Source organism: Pinus tabuliformis, chromosome 9 (assembly GCF_031772625.1).
Source record: "Pinus tabuliformis cultivar Carrire ecotype Pingquan chromosome 9, CPIR1, whole genome shotgun sequence".
Lineage (NCBI taxonomy): Eukaryota > Viridiplantae > Streptophyta > Pinopsida > Pinales > Pinaceae > Pinus > Pinus tabuliformis.
The window spans coordinates 131,226,338-131,244,218 of NC_142307.1; the positions used below are offsets into that span (position 1 = coordinate 131,226,338).

General features: G+C 41.1%; 2 protein-coding genes across 2 annotated transcripts; one reads left to right on the forward strand and one right to left on the reverse strand.

Annotated features, from left to right (window-relative positions):
- Positions 1–11,950: 11,950 nt before the first annotated feature.
- On the reverse strand, positions 11,951–12,340 carry LOC149147442 (uncharacterized). The gene has a single exon (XM_089441836.1). The coding sequence runs from the start codon at positions 12,338–12,340 to the stop codon at positions 11,951–11,953; it is 390 nt and encodes a 129-aa protein (XP_089297962.1).
- A 906-nt stretch (positions 12,341–13,246) lies between these two features.
- On the forward strand, positions 13,247–13,636 carry LOC149147443 (uncharacterized). Its single transcript, XM_089441837.1, has one exon. It carries the CDS (start codon positions 13,247–13,249, stop codon positions 13,634–13,636), a length of 390 nt encoding a protein of 129 aa, XP_089297963.1.
- The last annotated feature ends 4,245 nt before the right edge of the window (positions 13,637–17,881 follow it).

The window sequence follows — 17,881 nt, forward strand, 5'->3', positions numbered from 1 at the left end:
TTTCCCTAAATATATATCGCAGCCCGGATGGATGAAACTAGATCCGGGGTCTTCAATCTCGTCCGATCTTCACTCGAAGTACAAGTCGATCCATGCGAGAAATGTTCTGAAGTCGAACATGGACAGACATCACTTGATTACCATTCAATGATGTAAACTGTTAACAAGTGCGAGAGGAATCACCGATAATGATAATGATCCTCAAGGTACTGCAGTACAATTCACGTGGTGTGAATAAAGGACTTGGCGTCGAACACCACGCAAAATCTTTCGGTCGAAGGCCATTGATGTAAACATGTCGTCGGAAGTGAGAAACTTGCCATTAAGGCATGCAAGCTTCAAAGTACTGAATGGGGTGTTCCTAGACCAACTTCTTGGATAATGAGCTGATGTCGACAAGAAGTGATCCGTCAAAGGAGGGCCTTAATGAATCCCACATCAATGACACGGAACGGAGCAAATGATTTTGATGGAGACGAGAACGATCTGATGATATACGGTTCAGGGTGGTGGTCATGAAAGAATGGAGTATAATGTATGGTAGTGGGTGGGACACAGGTGACTTCTCTGGATGACTTCTCTTGAACATTTCGGCGACACTGATGTGATGGATTGGTAGCATTAACCCCAAATGTGGATGGTATGGCGTGACCATGGCAATGTGACCGGTGAATGAAACAACCCAACCCGACTCGGACACAGAGTGGAAGTGTCATGTTCAAGAGCGACTTGCTACCAATAAAGATTCTTTGAGTTTTCTTCCCAATTTTTCCCCAGTCATTGCTGACTAGTACCTCTTTATTTTTTTCAAGCTTGAGGAGGATAACATATGCTTTTTCTATAATTTGCCCTTCGGGCAAACCCATCGCTATGTTTTAACGAGCCTAGCGATAGTGAAACTCGTTCTCGTCTAAAGACAAGTTTGTCGCTATTAATCTTTTTAACGAGTTTAACGACAAAGATAACTCGGTCCTTTTCATTTTTAGAGAGTCTGAAAAGGTACGTAAAGGTAACTCCGAAATTCCTTTTTCGTCATCTAATCCCTTAAGTCCGAAAAAGTATAAAACAATACAGAAGGGATGAATTTTTGATAGTTTTAACGAGCCGAACAAAACAAGCGCTCGATCTTTTTGTGCAATAATCCCTCAGGTCCAAAAAGATTAAAATCTAGATGAGGGATAGCACTTCTTGTCCCTTTAACGAGCTGGAGAGGCCAATGGCTCGGCAATCTTTTCATATTTTACGAGTCAGTTGAAAAGAGCTTAAAGGAGACTCATCTTTTGAGGAACGAGTGATAAAATGGGTAGCAGCTGATTCCAGGTAAGGTTTGGAATTTTCCAATCACAGCAGTGTCACAAGGATGGCTAGTGAAATCACTCTTCGCAGTTGTTCCTCAAAATGGGTAAACAATCAAATGGAGGTGAATGATCGACCAATGTAAAAGTGGAGGTGACGGTGCAAACACGACCAAGGCTTTAATGGTTGAAGTACTACATTCACGGTGGTTATTTACCGGGGAATAGTTCATTTTTTTAACGAGCTTAAACGTGGGTGGAAACATTTGCTCGGTCCGGGTTTATTTTTTAACGAGCTTGAACCTTGCAGTAACACTGCTTGATTAATCCAGTCGTATGATAAGAATGTCTCATATAAAAACGGCAACTTTTAGAGTTTTTCCCCACATCCTTTCTTTATGCAATTTAGGAGACGACCAATCCTACGAGTTTAAAGGGTTAGAGGTCCTAAAAATTTAAAAAATAAATAGTTGCTTTTCGCTTGCATTCCAAAAGGTTTGCATGCCCCCAGGTATAAAACAGAGTTTCAAGGTTACCCCTTCTTTAGTCCATTAAAACATTTGTTTTACCGAGAGAGGCCTACCTCTTACAGGTTACCCAAAGATTGTTCTATTCACGGCGCAAACAAAACACTTCTTCGGCAATGTCTACCTAGATAAACAAAGGCGAGTGGCGGTGCTCGCCAACTCACATAACTTTGACAAGAGAATCCTGTTCTAGAATAACCCCCTCTTCCACTCACGGACGGGGGTACAGACTAGGCATATTCTCCCGCGGAAACCTACTCTATACCCAAAGTTTTCCTGCCGAAGTAGACCAGGATGCATGCCCCCTGGGTTTCAGTCATATCCCTCTGAATTACTCGCGCTCATCGGGAGGACGGACTGGAAATTGAGACATTTCTTACGTGAAAAGACCATTCAGGGATGGTACATGACTATTTTCTCTGTATGATCCGGGAAATCAAAGTTGGTCCACGAGCTTGACCACTCTTCCTTCGTGCGGAAAACACATTACTCTAAAGAGTGAGGAGACAATGGCTCCCATGCAATAAATATAGTCTCGTCCAAGGAGTAGATTGTAATCTAGGGGTCCTTGAACTACCATTACGTTCAGGTGAACGGTTTTCCCTCTCAATGTTATGGGCACATCGGGAAGGATCCCTAAAGGTCGACTGGTTCCTTTATCAAAGCCTGTCAGATTTCTCATCTCAGGCAAAAGCGATGGCGAACCAAGCGCTTTCCAAGCAGTTGAGGAAAGGATACTCACAGAAGCCCCCTCATCTATGATGGTACCAGCCATGACCATTCTATATATTTGAACGATAATTCGGAATGGTATGCTTGCCGGTAAACGGGGTCTGCCTAGTTGATTCCAGTCAAAGGAGACAACTAGGTTGCTTGGAGGTGGGACCGAATAGACGGCCGGGTACGACTCTGACGAACTTCCTTCCTGCGGTAAAGGAACGAGTGAATTGCCCCCATGTTCGTTGGAGTCTGTGCTTATGAAGAGAATTTGGATGGTGTCATCCTTGTTCTCCTCAGTGACTGTATCATCTGAAGATGAAACCTCTAGAGGCAAGACCGGGTCAACTGCCGCCTCGACCTTTTGACTTTCGTCTGGTATGGATCCAGATGGTTTATCTTCAATGATAGGTGCTTCAGCCGACCACCTGAGCGGGCCAGCCGGATTTTCAACTAGTGACGGACTCGGCAAGAGTTTTTTATATCCAGGAGGAAGTCGTAACGGTGAAACCGGACGATCATCCAAAACTCTTTTAGCTTCGTCTAAGAAGGGACAATGGTGGACGGCATGGTCGCCTTCACACAGTTTACAAGGAAATCTACATTTTCCTTTCTGTCCTGGGACTTCACTTTCACTAGTCGATGGTGTGCTTTCAACGTGATTATCAGAGGTTGACGACACCGGGTTGTGCAATCTAGGAGACCAGTCCCTTAATATCCGAGGGATGCAAGGACAATCTCTGTGAAAGTGGTCTCCTTTGCAAATGACACATGGGGATTTAGGCCTGGTCGGTGCAGTGTGTGGATTTTCGTTAGACGACACTCAATTTCCCCCATTCGCCTTTGGATCCTTCTTCTTCTTCTCTTTCTTCTTCTTTTCCTTCTTCTCCTTAGGAACTTGACTTTTGGTTTTACCGGCCCCATCAAGCGAAGAGGAAGGAGGAGAGGAAGAATTAAAGGAAGTAGAAGGTTGGTGGGAAACTCTGGATTCGTCTAATTGTTGATTCGATTGTTCAGGAATAGTGGTGTTCTGAACGACAGAGGTTGAGAAGAGCCATACAGGCAAACCAATTGTCAGTCCTGGAAGTGACAATGTGGCCATATGGGGCGCACCAACATCTCCCCAAGAGGAGAAGGGACTAGGATTTCCTCCAAGGGGAATTCCTTGGTTGGTAGACTCCATTTTCTCAACCCAAGATCAACGTAGGAAAGGGTAATGAATATTCCGTTTAAAATAAATTTTTAGACACTTTGACACAACTTGTTTTTTCAGTTTTTAAGAGTCGAGAAAAAACAAAAGATGACTCTAGTCTCCTTCGATTTTTAATGAGCCTGAAGTGACAAGTGCTCAGATGGACCTTTTCCGTTAAAGAGTCTGAAAAGGAATGAAAGGGACTGCTTTGGAGATCTAGGTAGAGGGAGTACCAAACCAATCGCAAAACTGCAGAATACTTTTTATGATACGGCAGTCAATCTTCCCGAATGTTGTGTTCAGTGCATTGTGATCGATAGGGCGGCAGACATGGCTTCCTATGGATAAAGGATTTAAGCCTATAGGGGTATCCCAAAATATACTCGACGGTACGTGGGAGCACAAGTCCGTACTGGCACTTATCGTCTCAAAGTGGAGGAATCACCCAACCATCAATGAGGACAACAGTTACCAGGATTTACGACGCCGGAATACGTCTCTAGCCTAGACCTATAAATGTTGTGCGTTAAGTTCCAAAGCGTTGTTAGATTCATTGAATTTATTTTAAGTTGATCTTTCTTATGAAGTTTGCCTTTTGGGTTCACCACGAGATGTATATGTAATTCCTAAAATGCAATCTAAAGATGATAAGCAAACTTTTATCTCTTTTGTGCAATGAAAATCCTAGCTACTAGGGGAAAAGAAAGACACAATCTTTTCACAAAGAGCAAAGAGCACACTGTAAATGCATTTTCCTAAATCAAGCCAAACAGACTGTCAATATGCAAATGCACATGTGCATGTATTTGTTTTTTACTTTCTTAATATTGATGCTAAAAAGAAAGTTGATGTACAAATCTGAATTTGCTTTCAAGCGACAAACACAAATAAGCTTATTTTCGAAATCAAAAGATAAAGACGATTACGACACTTCACGATTTTGAAATGAACACTCGTTTTTGACACTAGAAAGTCACAAATTCAGACCAAAGGCAATAGTAAAAGTATAATCGACCATCAATAGCAATCAAACTTTCTCCTATGATCGAAATCGACACTTGTGACAGATCTAAATCAAAGGACGACAGTACGACTATTCTACTTTTGCAATGGAAAACTGTAAATGACTCAACAAACACACAAAAACATCTACAGTTCTTTTGTACAAAGGAGGTGGAATAACTGTAAGGAAAAAGGGTTTTTAAACAGACATATACTGATCACAGGCTGCAAAATTCAGAGACAAAACTGGAAAGAAGGAAGCACAAGAACCTCAGCTGCACAGGGCTAGTCTGATCAGCGCACCTGTAACACAGAGAAACTGGATTGCACCGCAGGTTGCCCTTTCGGGAAGTGCACTTAAATGCAGGAACTCTTAACAGTACCTGCGTTGGGCCAGAAACGAGAATCTGTCTGGGTTCTGGGTCACGGTTTGCAATTCAGTGTTTGGTTTTTGGCCGAGTAAAAGCAATCAGTAATGCACAATCAGGGGTAGATCTATGGAGGGTCTAAGAGCTATCACAAGGGCAATCAGATCAATTGTGAATCAGTTGTTCAAATCATAAACAGATCCAGTGAATGGATTGAAGCAGCATATGTCTACTTTGCATTTGTTATGGCAAATGCAGTTCGAATGCTACTTATAAGTTTATGAAACAAACAACAAAGAGATACACAAACAAACTAATTAGACATTCTCCCCAGCGGAGTCGCCATTTTGTTACCCGGAAAAGTGTCTATTTAGAACTGCTCTATCCCATTAAGGTGTGAAAGCTGCCTTAGAAACAAACAGAGAAAACTACTTTTGTATTTCCTTTATGAATTAAAGATAGAGGGGGATAGAAAGAACCGACATGTGTCTTGCGCTAGTCCTTTGATCCAATCCCTCTCTTCTTTAACAGCTTCCAGCTACTTGCTTCCTTACTTGCCCAACTTCAACCTAGTACCTATAAGATCACAGAAGAAGAAAACCATACAAAGACATGGATCTATATTCATTAACAGCTTAGGATCATATTTAAGCTAACCATACAAATATAACAAGCATCAATGATACAAAAGCATGGAGGAAAAACTCAAATAGTTTTTATTGATATACAAGAAGATCCAGGATGAGTTACAACCGATGATTCCTGACCCAACATCAACCTCCCAGCAAAGAAGCCCCTCTTCACCTCCAACAAAGCATAAATCACCCAATACTCTGATATCAATCTCAAAACCAACAGCAATTCCTTACAATGTGCAAAATTCCAGCCTCTGGATCTCTGGAATGAGGGATCCATATATAGATGTATGCAAGGAGGATGAGTCAGCCTATGATTTGATTAGTGTCTTCTCTCTGTCAGTTCTTGCTTCCACTTAGAGACTGAAAGCCTCTTACTCATCCTTGGTCGAATTTAGTGAGGCAAGTGTCATAGGAGAAGATTCTGGAAGCTTCCATTGTCTTTCCACCTCGCGGAATGGCACTGCCATTTGTCATTTCCCGCTCAACGCACCCTCATAGTGCATTTAGGTGCGTTGCAACGCACCTAGCTAGTGTGTTTAGGTGCTATGCAACGCAGCTAGCCAGTGGAGCAGCTGAAATGATCCTGTTTTGACTTATTCTGAGCAGTTTCTGGTGGAGAACTTCTGGGAGAAGCTGTAATTTGTTGACCTTGTTCCTTTAGGGGTTGGAACAACACTTTTAGGGACTTAGGAGCCCTTGGTTTATGGACATTTCATGCTTGGGGCTGTAAGGCACAAAAATGTCTATAACAGGGATGTTGAGTACCTGAGAGTAGGGCTCAAAGGTTCAAATCCAAGCAAAGAACGATGGATATAAGTTAAACAAGTGAGGGAGCTATATCCTCACATGATCGATGCCTAAAACCAAATTTTGGTGGTCCAAAAGCTTTTTCAATGGGAAGGAGTGATCCAAAATGGATCTTGAAACCTCTAAGTCTTCATATACATATTATCGGAAAACACTATCGCAGAAGAAAAACCAAGAAGAAAGGTGGAAAACAGAGCTAAGCGAAGGTTGAAGTAACGTTGCACAAGAGTTGTCAGATCAGACAGATCAACGGCCTAGATTAAGTCAGGATATCGCATTAGAGCAGACCAGCGGAGTGTATCAGAGGTAGCCTTATGGTAATTACAATCATGATCCATCGACTTAACATGGACCTTTGATCGAGCGCGCAGATCAATGGTGGAGATGGCATTATCGCATCACAGATTCCAAAGGGGAGGACTTAATCCGCAGGCCTAAAGACCATGCAATATGTGATTTTCAATTATCACATCGCAACAATATATGGGAATGGACCATGGCCCATGGCATTACGAAGGGCCGATATGCGATACACCGATATCGACAATCGGCGAGTGGACTGGAAGCAATACAAAGACCCGCGATATGCGACATGCGATAGACCCGGACCCGAGAAGGATTATAGGTTGGATCTAAATATATTTGAAATCTGGATTTTGCGGATTTCTTTATATTTCCTTGTGTATTGATGTTTGGCCACATACAATGCAATATTGCAATATTGCGATAGAATGGTGAACCCGAAAGGTTTATAAACGTGGCCCTATGTTATTTAAGTTCCCAGGTAAATGGTATTTCAAGCAGACTTCAGGTGGTAAGTGGTGTTGGAGAGGCTCCGCCTAATCCCATACACCAGCCGACATGTAGCACACTGTAGGAGAGAGAAAACCACTTTTTCGGGCGGGTAATCTCCGTGCAAGTGGGCCACCCGAAATGATCGTCAGCCATGGATTATCGATCACTGATCGGATGGTGGATGATGAACAAGTTGTTTTATGGACCCGATGATGTTATAGATGCGAGTCTATTTTCCTTTGAGATCCGGCTTAGTCCTTTCGGATAGGTTTTTTAATGTATTCTATGTATTTCTTTGTATTTCTGATAAAATGAAATAAGGCCCCAAATATGTAATATATCAAGGGATTTGTGCAGAGGAAGACCGAACGATCGGTTTCACCACGCCCGCCGATCCTTCTGTTTCTAAAAGAAATTGTTCTTGTGCCTTAAGTGTTTTTAAAAAACGTGTCCACACCGAAAAGGGAGGTGAATAGACAGGGCCGATAGGCTTAAAAGCCATCCAATGGCAGCACAGAAGGGGGTAGAAGAGAGTAGGAGAGAAGCAGTTGCTCAGAGACAGAGAGCCAGAGAAAACTCAGCTATGAATAGTTGATCAGAGGCACTAAGAGGGAGAGGCTGTGTATTCTTTATTCTCGAGGTTTTCAAGTGAAATCCCTGTGTAATATCATTGTTGTTGTGTTATGGCTCTAATTGAGCTCACACTTGTAAACTCTATTCTTGAAGACATAATGTAGAGGTTGACTCTTAAAGCTACACCAGGAGACGTAGCCAGGAAGTCTGGTCAACTCCTTGATTATTAACTATGTTGATGTGTTGAATTGTTATGTTTTCTGATTGTTAAATGTCTATATTATTTTCAATCTTTTCGATCCATTTCACTAAGTAATATAGGCATTCTTGCACATGAGTCTGATATACCTTAATATTCATTCAAGATCTCATTTTTAGATCATCCTCCTCCTCCTCCTCATCCACGTCCCTGATATCCTCTATGCGCTCCCCCAACGGCCTGATCTGGAGGCTGAGTTTTTGCTTGCATTCGATACGTAGGCATCCTTTCCATCATTAATTCATAGCTTCTACAATGGCGCTCATCGTGGCCCACCAATTTGCAGAAATTGAAAAAACATTGTTGTGGTGTCTGCACAAACTTTTGTAGTAGGTGACAATTAAATGTTACATGTTTTCGTGCCACTAAAAAAATAGCACACCTTAGCACGGGCCCCACACTTGTTCCCACTGGAGTTTCCTGCCTTAGGGGCATCGGCCCCCTCCTGTTATATAATTTGCGAAAACAGGGCAATGATCTTTATCATGCCCCTGGTTTTTACGCTTGAGACACCAAACTTCTTCGCACACCTCTAGCCGAGCCGCTTTTTCTTTTTTCAAGCTCTGTAGTTCCAAGAAAAGGTTCTGCATCTCTACGTGTATCTGTTGAACCCCCAGCGGCGCATCCTAAATAGGAGTTTCATGCAATCTCATCGCAATTTCCAGGGCTTCCGCGTGAGTTCCTATCTCTTGCTATGACAAAGCAATCCTTAGGTGGGGCACGAGCACAACTATAAACCAATCATGGTGTCGACTATCTATGAGATTCATATTATCTTTTTGAATCTTGCACTTTAGTCTTTGACCTAGCTCCCATGGTGTTTCACCATGTCTCATCATGATTTCCTTAAATCCAATTACCAACTACGAGGCTAACTTGGGCTTACTGAATTCCTTGTTCAATGCAGTCTGAGTGTCTGCTAATGATGCCAATGGATTATCAGTGCAGTACTTAACATACCATTTCAGCACACAATCCTACAGAGCATTAATCAATTGTTCCTTCTTTACATTATCATTCGTTATTTGTTGTGTTATCCACACAACCTTCACAACAAACCAAAATTGATCTGGATCCTCACTTCCTAAGTGTTAGGGTCCCACCCTCCCCCTTATTTATGTCATGGGATCATGTCATAGTCAAGAGTCAATAAAGCCCATATTAATATTTGTAAGTGGTTAACCCGCAATTAATGACGGGACCACAGTTAGTTGCAAATGGGCGGTAGTATTAGATAGATGGTAAATGGGCAGTAGTATTAGATAGATGGTATTAATAAAACCCACGGTATTGGCCCGTGGTATTGCATGTATGAGTCATATATAAAGGATAGAGACTCCCTGCAAGGAGTATCGTGTCTTGTTTTGTAATCGAGCTCTACTCTATTGGAGGTTGCCCCCTCGAAGAGGCCTATGAACATTTCTCTCTGAATAATAAAATCATTGCTATTCTGTGCTCTGGGTATATTTTCTTCGCATATTTTGTGTTCTCGGTATCTTTTCTTCGCAAATTCTATGAACAATGTAAACTTTGAAACGGGAACTATAAACTCAAAACGGGAACTCTGGCCCAAAAACCCCAAAAAAACCACAAAAACAGTGCTCAAAACGAAAAGTGTGTATACTGGAACGATGTTTTTTTTTTTTAGGTGTCAATTTTGCGGCTGTTTTAAAAATGGCAGTGACTACGAAATTTTCTACGAAATTTTCCTGCAAAATATAGCTTCAGAACGAAAGTGTTGATACTGGAATAATGATTTATTTTTTTAGGTGTCAATTTTGCGGCTGTTTTAAAAATGGCAGTGACTACGAAATTTTCTACGAAATTTTCCTGCAAAATATAGCTTCAGAATGAAAGTGTTGATACTGGAATCAACCCGCCACCGGTCCGGCGGGGCGGGGCGGCCCGGGGGTGCCGCTGCGTGGAATTGGTAATGTGGATCGTCATTTGATGCGTGGAATTGGTAAAACCCAAGCTACCCGTCAATGGATAATGTCTGCGTCTTTTCACTTTGCAGAGTCTCTCTGTCGCGTACTGTCTCTCTGTCCGTTGTATCGCACATACAAGCTGACGTCCACCCTCGAAACCTGTAGTCGGGGATGCGAAGGCAACCTAACATCACCTTAAAATTTTCATCAAAACTATAATGCTAACTATATATAATTGGAGCACAGACAAAATAATAGAGCTCGACCAAATATAGATATCGTTGCTCAAACATTCACATAATAAATAACAAATTTAATATATACAATTAATTTTTCAAAAACATGCTACTTGGACCATTGCTGACCTAAGAGGCATCCTTCACATTATCATATAATAAAATACAATATATTAAAATAGTCTTTAAGAGTCCATGAAGTGTAATATGGTCTTGAAATACACTATACATGTGAGGACTTCCAACCAAAGGGCGTATGCATCACTAAAGAACTTATCCAATCCTAATATTTGTATTGTTCCAAAGCATAAGGGTTCAATGAATATGCACGGTTGTTTTTTAACTAAGCGCAATCATATCTATGAGAATCCTCCTATTTGAATTCTCTCATGCATCCCCCTAGCAACTTCCCCTGAATCCTTCTTCTTATTCCAAGAATGGAGGTGAGACACCTCTTTAGTCTTCCTAGTCAGAATTTGCCTCCAAAATTTCTTAGGAGCTAGCTTAGAGAGGTGTAAGAGATTCCCTTGTCTTTGACGAATGTATTGCCTCTTTTTCCTTTTAGTTAGGGCTTTACATATTTTTATCTTGTCCATTTTAAGAGATTCATCAACAGCTTCCTTAATTGCTCTCCTCGCACTTTTACACTCTTTGTCATACCATGGATTGGTTTTGCTATTTCTTTTATTATTTGATATAGGAAAAATAATTTGCAAAATTTGATAACTAATTCTCTAAATCCCTTTCCAAGACTAACACTTGAAAAATCAATTAGGTAACAAACATGCTATTAGATAGAACTATTTGTTTCTTTATTTCACCAAACCAAATTGAAAAAATAATTTTATAAATTAAAAATCAATAATACAATCTTAGAAGCAGTTTAAACCTATTATTATAATCATGATGTGAAATACAATTTTTATAAACATTTTTTCAATATAATAACTTAAAGTAGGCGTTAACACCAATACTAGAAACATTTGTGCAGGGATTTTAACATGTGGGACAATATGTAAACTGTGGCTCTCTAGTGAAAGTCGTCACATTCGTGTTTCACAAAATTTCATCGCATCAATAACGAGAGTGAGCAATTTCCAACATCTACGACATGATATTATGTGAACTATGCAAATGGTCGTTGGAGAATTAACTAATTCGTTGAGATTGTAGTAAAAAGGAATTATGAATAACAACACGCACGTGAATTCCAACTACTATGAGCTACTCCGAATATTTTTATTTCACCAACCACCTAACGCATTCAGCTTCCCAACAATGAAAATATGTTTTCTCTATAGCTTCATGACAAATGTCTCCTCTGTCGTTTCATGACAGATCTGGGTATTATGTCCATGACACGTGATGTTTTTCCTGTTTTAAATAAAACAAATAATTGATCACACTAATGCAAACACAAGAGCTTCTTTACCAAACTTTCCCTCGGTGGTTTTAAAGAATCCAAGAATGGATGACCTAATGCAAACACCAAATCTTTTTAGTGACACTTTCCCGTAGCTTTTTCTTTTGAGATTAAACATACAAAATTATAATTAAAAGCTGGCATTGCAGTACATATCAATGTAAAGAGACACTGGCCTCACTAATGAAGCTTAAAGAAACTTGTAACAGCTTCTTGACGACTTCGTTACATAGAAACTGCCATTGCCACCGTTCATGCAAATCTCCATTTCCAGGCATTCTCGAAGGTCATCAAGACTGATGTATTGCTGTTTGGCTGGCATGGGTGACATCAGATATTTAGCAGAATGAGTGGGACTGTGGATCCACACGTATGGCTCAGAACACCCATCGTAGAAGTAGCTGCTCTTGGCTCGGGGAGCATAGCTTCTGTATATCTTCTTGCGCCTCAGCATCTTACTGCAGCCGGGCTTAAGTGTATAGGTCTTCATTAGAATCGATCCTACCCTTATCTGTATTTCAACAGGCCGGTCAGTCAAGTTTCTGACTGCCGTTTTGGATTCGGGTGATCTCTTCCTCATCATCAACCACAACAAGAATAGGCACATTATTAATTATTTCACTCGACACTGATAGCAAAATGAGATCGAACGTTAGTATCAACTAAAAAATTATGTCGTTGGGCAACACCACTTAGTTTAAGTTCGGTGAAGCGCATTAATACTACAGACGAAGCAACAATTCATTATATATGATAGCAGTGTAGCAGGTGTGAGAGAAGAAAATTGCTCACTCTCGTTAATTTTTTGAAACACGAATGTGACGACTTTCACTAGAGAGCCACAGTTTATATATTGTCCCACATGTTAAAATCCCTGCACAAATGTTTCTAGTATTGGTGTTAACGCCTACTTTAAGTTATTATATTGAAAAAATGTTTGTAATGTTTGTCTTAATTCTGGTGAAGATTTCTGAAAGCGTTACGATTTTGAAGAGTGGGTACGATTTTGAAGAGTGGGTTCGACTAACCATACATCAAATTTTAACGTATAGCCTCCCTTCTAATCTATAAAATGCACCTCCTTTTTCTGAATAATAACTTCAAGTGGGCAGTAAGACAAACATTACAAACATTTTTTCAATATAATAACTTAAAGTAGGCGTTAACACCAATACTAGAAACATTTGTGAAGGGATTTTAACATGTGGGACAGTATATAAACTGTGGCTCTCTAGTGAAAGTCGTCACATTCGTGTTTCACAAAATTAACTAGAGTGAGCAATTTTCTTCTCTCACACCTGCTACACTGCTATCATATATAATGAATTGTTGCTTCGTCTGTAGTATTAATGCGCTTCACCGAACTTAAACTAAGTGGTGTTGCCCAACGACATAGTTTTTTAGTTGATACTAACGTTCGATCTCATTTTGCTATCAGTGTCGAGTGAAATAATTAATAATGTGCCTATTCTTGTTGTGGTTGATGATGAGGAAGAGATCACCCGAATCCAAAACAGCAGTCAGAAACTTGACTGACCAGCCTGTTGAAATACAGATAAGGCTAGGATCGATTCTAATTAAGACCTATACACTTAAGCCCGGCTGCAGTAAGATGCTGAGGCGCAAGAAGGTATACAGAAGCTATGCTCCCCGAGCCAAGAGCAGCTACTTCTACGATGGGCGTTCTGAGCCATACGTGTGGATCCACAGTCCCACTCATTCTGCTAAATATTTGATGTCACCCATGCCAGCCAAACAGCAATACATCAGTCTTGATGACCTTCGAGAATGCCTGGAAATGGAGATTTGCATGAACGGTGGCAATGGCAGTTTCTATGTAACGAAGTCGTCAAGAAGCTGTTACAAGTTTCTTTAAGCTTCATTAGTGAGGCCAGTGTCTCTTTACATTGATATGTACTACAATGCCAACTTTTAATTATAATTTTGTATGTTTAATCTCAAAAGAAAAAGCTACGGGAAAGTGTCACTAAAAAGATTTGGTGTTTGCATTAGGTCATCAATTCTTGGATTCTTTAAAACCACCGAGGGAAAGTTTGGAAAGAAGCTCTTGTGTTTGCATTAGTGTGATCAATTCTTTGTTTTATTTAAAACAGGAAAAACATCATGTGTCATGGACATAATACCCAGATCTGTCATGAAACGACAGAGGAGACATTTGTCATGAAGCTATAGAGAAAACATATTTTCATTTTTGGGAAGCTGAATGCGTTAGGTGGTTGGTGAAATAAAAATATTCGGAGTAGCTCATAGTAGTTGGAATTCACGTGCGTGTTGTTATTCATAATTCCTTTTTACTACAATCTCAACGAATTAGTTAAATCTCCAACGACCATTTGCATAGTTCACATAATATCATGTCGTAGATGTTGGAAATTGCTCACTCTCGTTATTGATGCGATGAAATTTTGTGAAACACGAATGTGACGACTTTCACTAGAGAGCCACAGTTTATATACTGTCCCACATGTTAAAATCCCTGCACAAATGTTTCTAGTATTGGTGTTAACGCCTACTTTAAGTTATTATATTGAAAAAATGTTTATAATAATTGTATTTCATATATATATATATATATATATATATATATATCATCATGATTATAATAATAGGTTTAAACTGCTTCTAAGATTGTATTATTGATTTTTAATTTATAAAATTATTTTTTCAATTTGGTTTGGTGAAATAAAGAAACAAATAGTTCTATCTAATAGCATGTTTGTTACCTAATTGATTTTTCAAGTGTTAGTCTTGGAAAGGGATTTAGAGAATTAGTTATCAAATTTTGCAAATTATTTTTCCTATATCAAATAATAAAAGAAATAGCAAAACCAATCCATGGTATGACAAAGAGTGTAAAAGTGCGAGGAGAGCAATTAAGGAAGCTATTGATGAATCTCTTAAAATGGACAAGATAAAAATATATAAAGCCCTAACTAAAAGGAAAAAGAGGCAATACATTCGTCAAAGACAAGGGAATCTCTTACACCTCTCTAAGCTAGCTCCTAAGAAATTTTGGAGGCAAATTCTGACTAGGAAGACTAAAGAGGTGTCTCACCTCCATTCTTGGAATAAGAAGAAGGATTCAGGGGAAGTTGCTAGGGGGATGCATGAGAGAATTCAAATAAGAGGAAACAAACTAGAAAAAAAGGAATGAAAAGAGAAGTTTAAGAGAAGAGAATGGGATAAAATGAAGTGCGACGAGTATATAGACTAGATCAACTCTTAAAAAAGGTGGATCCATTTTCAACATTGTCCCTCCTAACGTGCGTCTAGAAATAAAACAATTGCATGTGAAGGTGGGAGAATAAAGTATTCATTGTTTGATTCGAAATTACTTGAAGATTTAGGTAGATGTGTTCTAGATCCGCGCAGCGCCACACCCGGGCCGCCCCGCCCCGCCCGACCGGCGGCTGGTCGATTCCCGGAATCGACCCGCCGCAGGTTTGGCGGGGAGAGGCGGCCCGAGGGTGCCGCTGCCGCGGAGGGGGCGGGGGAGGGGGAGGGGGAGGGGTGGCCGGGGAGGGGGCGGTGGCGGTGGAGGGGTGGGCAGGGGGGCCGGGAGGGGGCGGTGGTGGGGGATGGGTGGGCGGGGCGGGGTGGGCGGGGGGGCCGGGGAGGGGGCGGTGGCGGGGGATGGGTGGGCGGGGTGGGCAGGCAGGGGGCGGTGGCGGTGGGCGGGGAGGGGGCGGTGTGGGTGGAGGGGTGGGCGGGGTGGGCGGGGGGACCAGGGAGGGGGCGGTGGCGAGGGAGGGGTGGGCGGGGTGGCAGTGGGCAGGGTGGGCGGGGGGCAGTGGCGGGGGATGGGTGGCCGGGGAGGGGGCGGTGGCGGTGGAGGGGTGGGCGGGGGAGAGCACAACTGTGATTTTCGCATTGATTTTTTAGTTAATTATTATTTTTTGAAAAAAAAAGTTGTTATTATTATTTTTTTGACATGAAATTCATAAAAAAAAAATATTATTTGACCATTTTTAGTTAATATTTTTGTATAAAAATTGTGATTTTGACATGTTAATTCTAGCAAAAAATTATCAAAATGTTTAGTTTTTTTGTTATATTTATGTTAAAAATGGTTATTTTTATGTCCATTGTTAAAAAATGTTGTTTTTTAGAAACAATTATTTCATGTGGATTGAAAAATTAATTAAGGATGTATAAATATGTAGATTATCTAAAATTCAAACTATCGACTTTCTAATTTAAAAACGCAAAACAATAAAAACCCCACTAAAAAAAAAAAAATTAAGATAGAGAACAAGAAAATATGAATAAAATGACCACTTCAAAAACTATCAAATTTAGAAAATAATTTTTTACATTTCACACACTAGAAAATTTAAAGTCAAAAAATAGGTCTTTTAAAAAAAGGGTGTGATGCAGAATACTCACTTTTTAAAATCAGGATGAAAATCACTACCATTCACTACCATTCTAAAACGTAATGCACATGAAAAAAATAAAGTTCCAAAAACCATGTTCTAAAAAAAACATGTGTATTCTGCATCACCACTTTTGAAAATCGGGTCATTTTTTTGCCACCTCTACAAAACGGGTAACAGTATCAGTTCTCGTTTCAAAGTTTACATTGTTTATGTTTGGGTATTAATTTGCAGGTTAAGAGCATAACAAGTGGTATCAGAGCACTTTCCAGGGCTCGGTGGGATCTCCAAATTTTAGCAAAAAAAATTTTGGCTAGAGACGTGTTCCGGCGTCTTTAAACCACGGGATCTGTCGTTAAGTGCATAAACCTGCGGATTTGGGGAGGCATGCACGCAGGAAATACAAGAGGTGGTCACGTCTGTTGGACTCCCTTGTAACCCCTGTGGGTACCCCTTCGAGTAGTAGCGCATTAGACAGAACCGCGCACGAACTGTCTTCCACGTACCCTCTGGGTATATAGGAAGCCCCTAGCTCCCTTGAAACCTCGCCATAGATAAACCTTCAGCCGTCTTGTGGCTACAGTACACCGAGAACAGCACTCGGAGAGATTACTCGCCCGTACGATAGGGTAGTCGGGTTGTACGGCTAAGGGTACGGTCGATCCTCCTTAGTTAGAGCCCTGAAACATTGGGCCGAGTACTACTATCAGACCCTTATGTATATTGCGATCTGTAGCACCTGACACTCCTCAAGACCATAGTTCCCTTTCTATCGGGGGATCACACATCACCTATTCCAGATCAGCAAGTGCAGCAGCAGCCGACATTAGTCCCGCAGCTCCATCAGATCAGCAGCAGCAGTTGTTCCACCATTCACATCTCTCAGATCCACCAGATCGGAGTAGTTGTGAAGGGTACCTGTCCCTGGATATAATTTTCGCAGGACGTTTGACGGCATTGACATTCTGAGGATTTGGCGACTGCAGTATTGATCCGGAAGGAGTAAAACTCCATTAGGAGTTTTCCAAAAAAAAAAAAAGTCTGAGATCTTCCAGGGCGCTTATTGGTGACCTAGCCCATCAGAATCAGGACGACGAGCTGAGCAAGGTGGTACCATTCAATTTCTTAGTAAAAATTTTTTAGGCGGTCCCAATTTTTCATCAGGTTGGTGTATGGTAGAAACTCGCGCTCAAGCGATGGCCAATGAAAGGATCGACAAAATTGAAGACCATGTGAACTCCCTCCAAACTGCGGTGAAGAATATCGAACTTGAGCTTAAAGGAATAAGTCACCAGATACATGATGCACTCCCAAAGGGCAAGGAGCCAGCCCACGAGGAGGCGTATAATGGCCATGAATACCATGAGGGTGAGTCTAGCCACTCTCATCACGTCTAGCACACCCATCCAGCACCCAGTCAGCGACCTCCCAAGTTGGATATGCATAAATTTGACGGTTCTCACACGTCCGCATGGCTAGCACAAATGGAGCAGTATTTCCAATTGAATCATATCATAGATGAGGGGACTAAGCTTATGGTGGGCACCATGTACTTGGACAATGAACGATGGCAATGGAAGGAATGGCATCAGCGTTGCAATGGACATTTTCAGAATTGGGCCCAATTTGCCAAAACTCTTCGCAGTCGCTTTGAACAGGAAGACTCTTTTTTGGGGCGTCTCACTAAGCTCCGACAGACGGGTACAGTGGAGGAATATATTACT

What these genes read in the sequence shown, in the direction of transcription:
- LOC149147442 (XM_089441836.1), bottom strand. Translation starts at nt 12,340, where the DNA reads ATGAGGAAGAGATCACCCGAATCCAAAACGGCAGTCAGAAACTTGACT.
- LOC149147443 (XM_089441837.1), top strand. Translation starts at nt 13,247, where the DNA reads ATGAGGAAGAGATCACCCGAATCCAAAACAGCAGTCAGAAACTTGACT.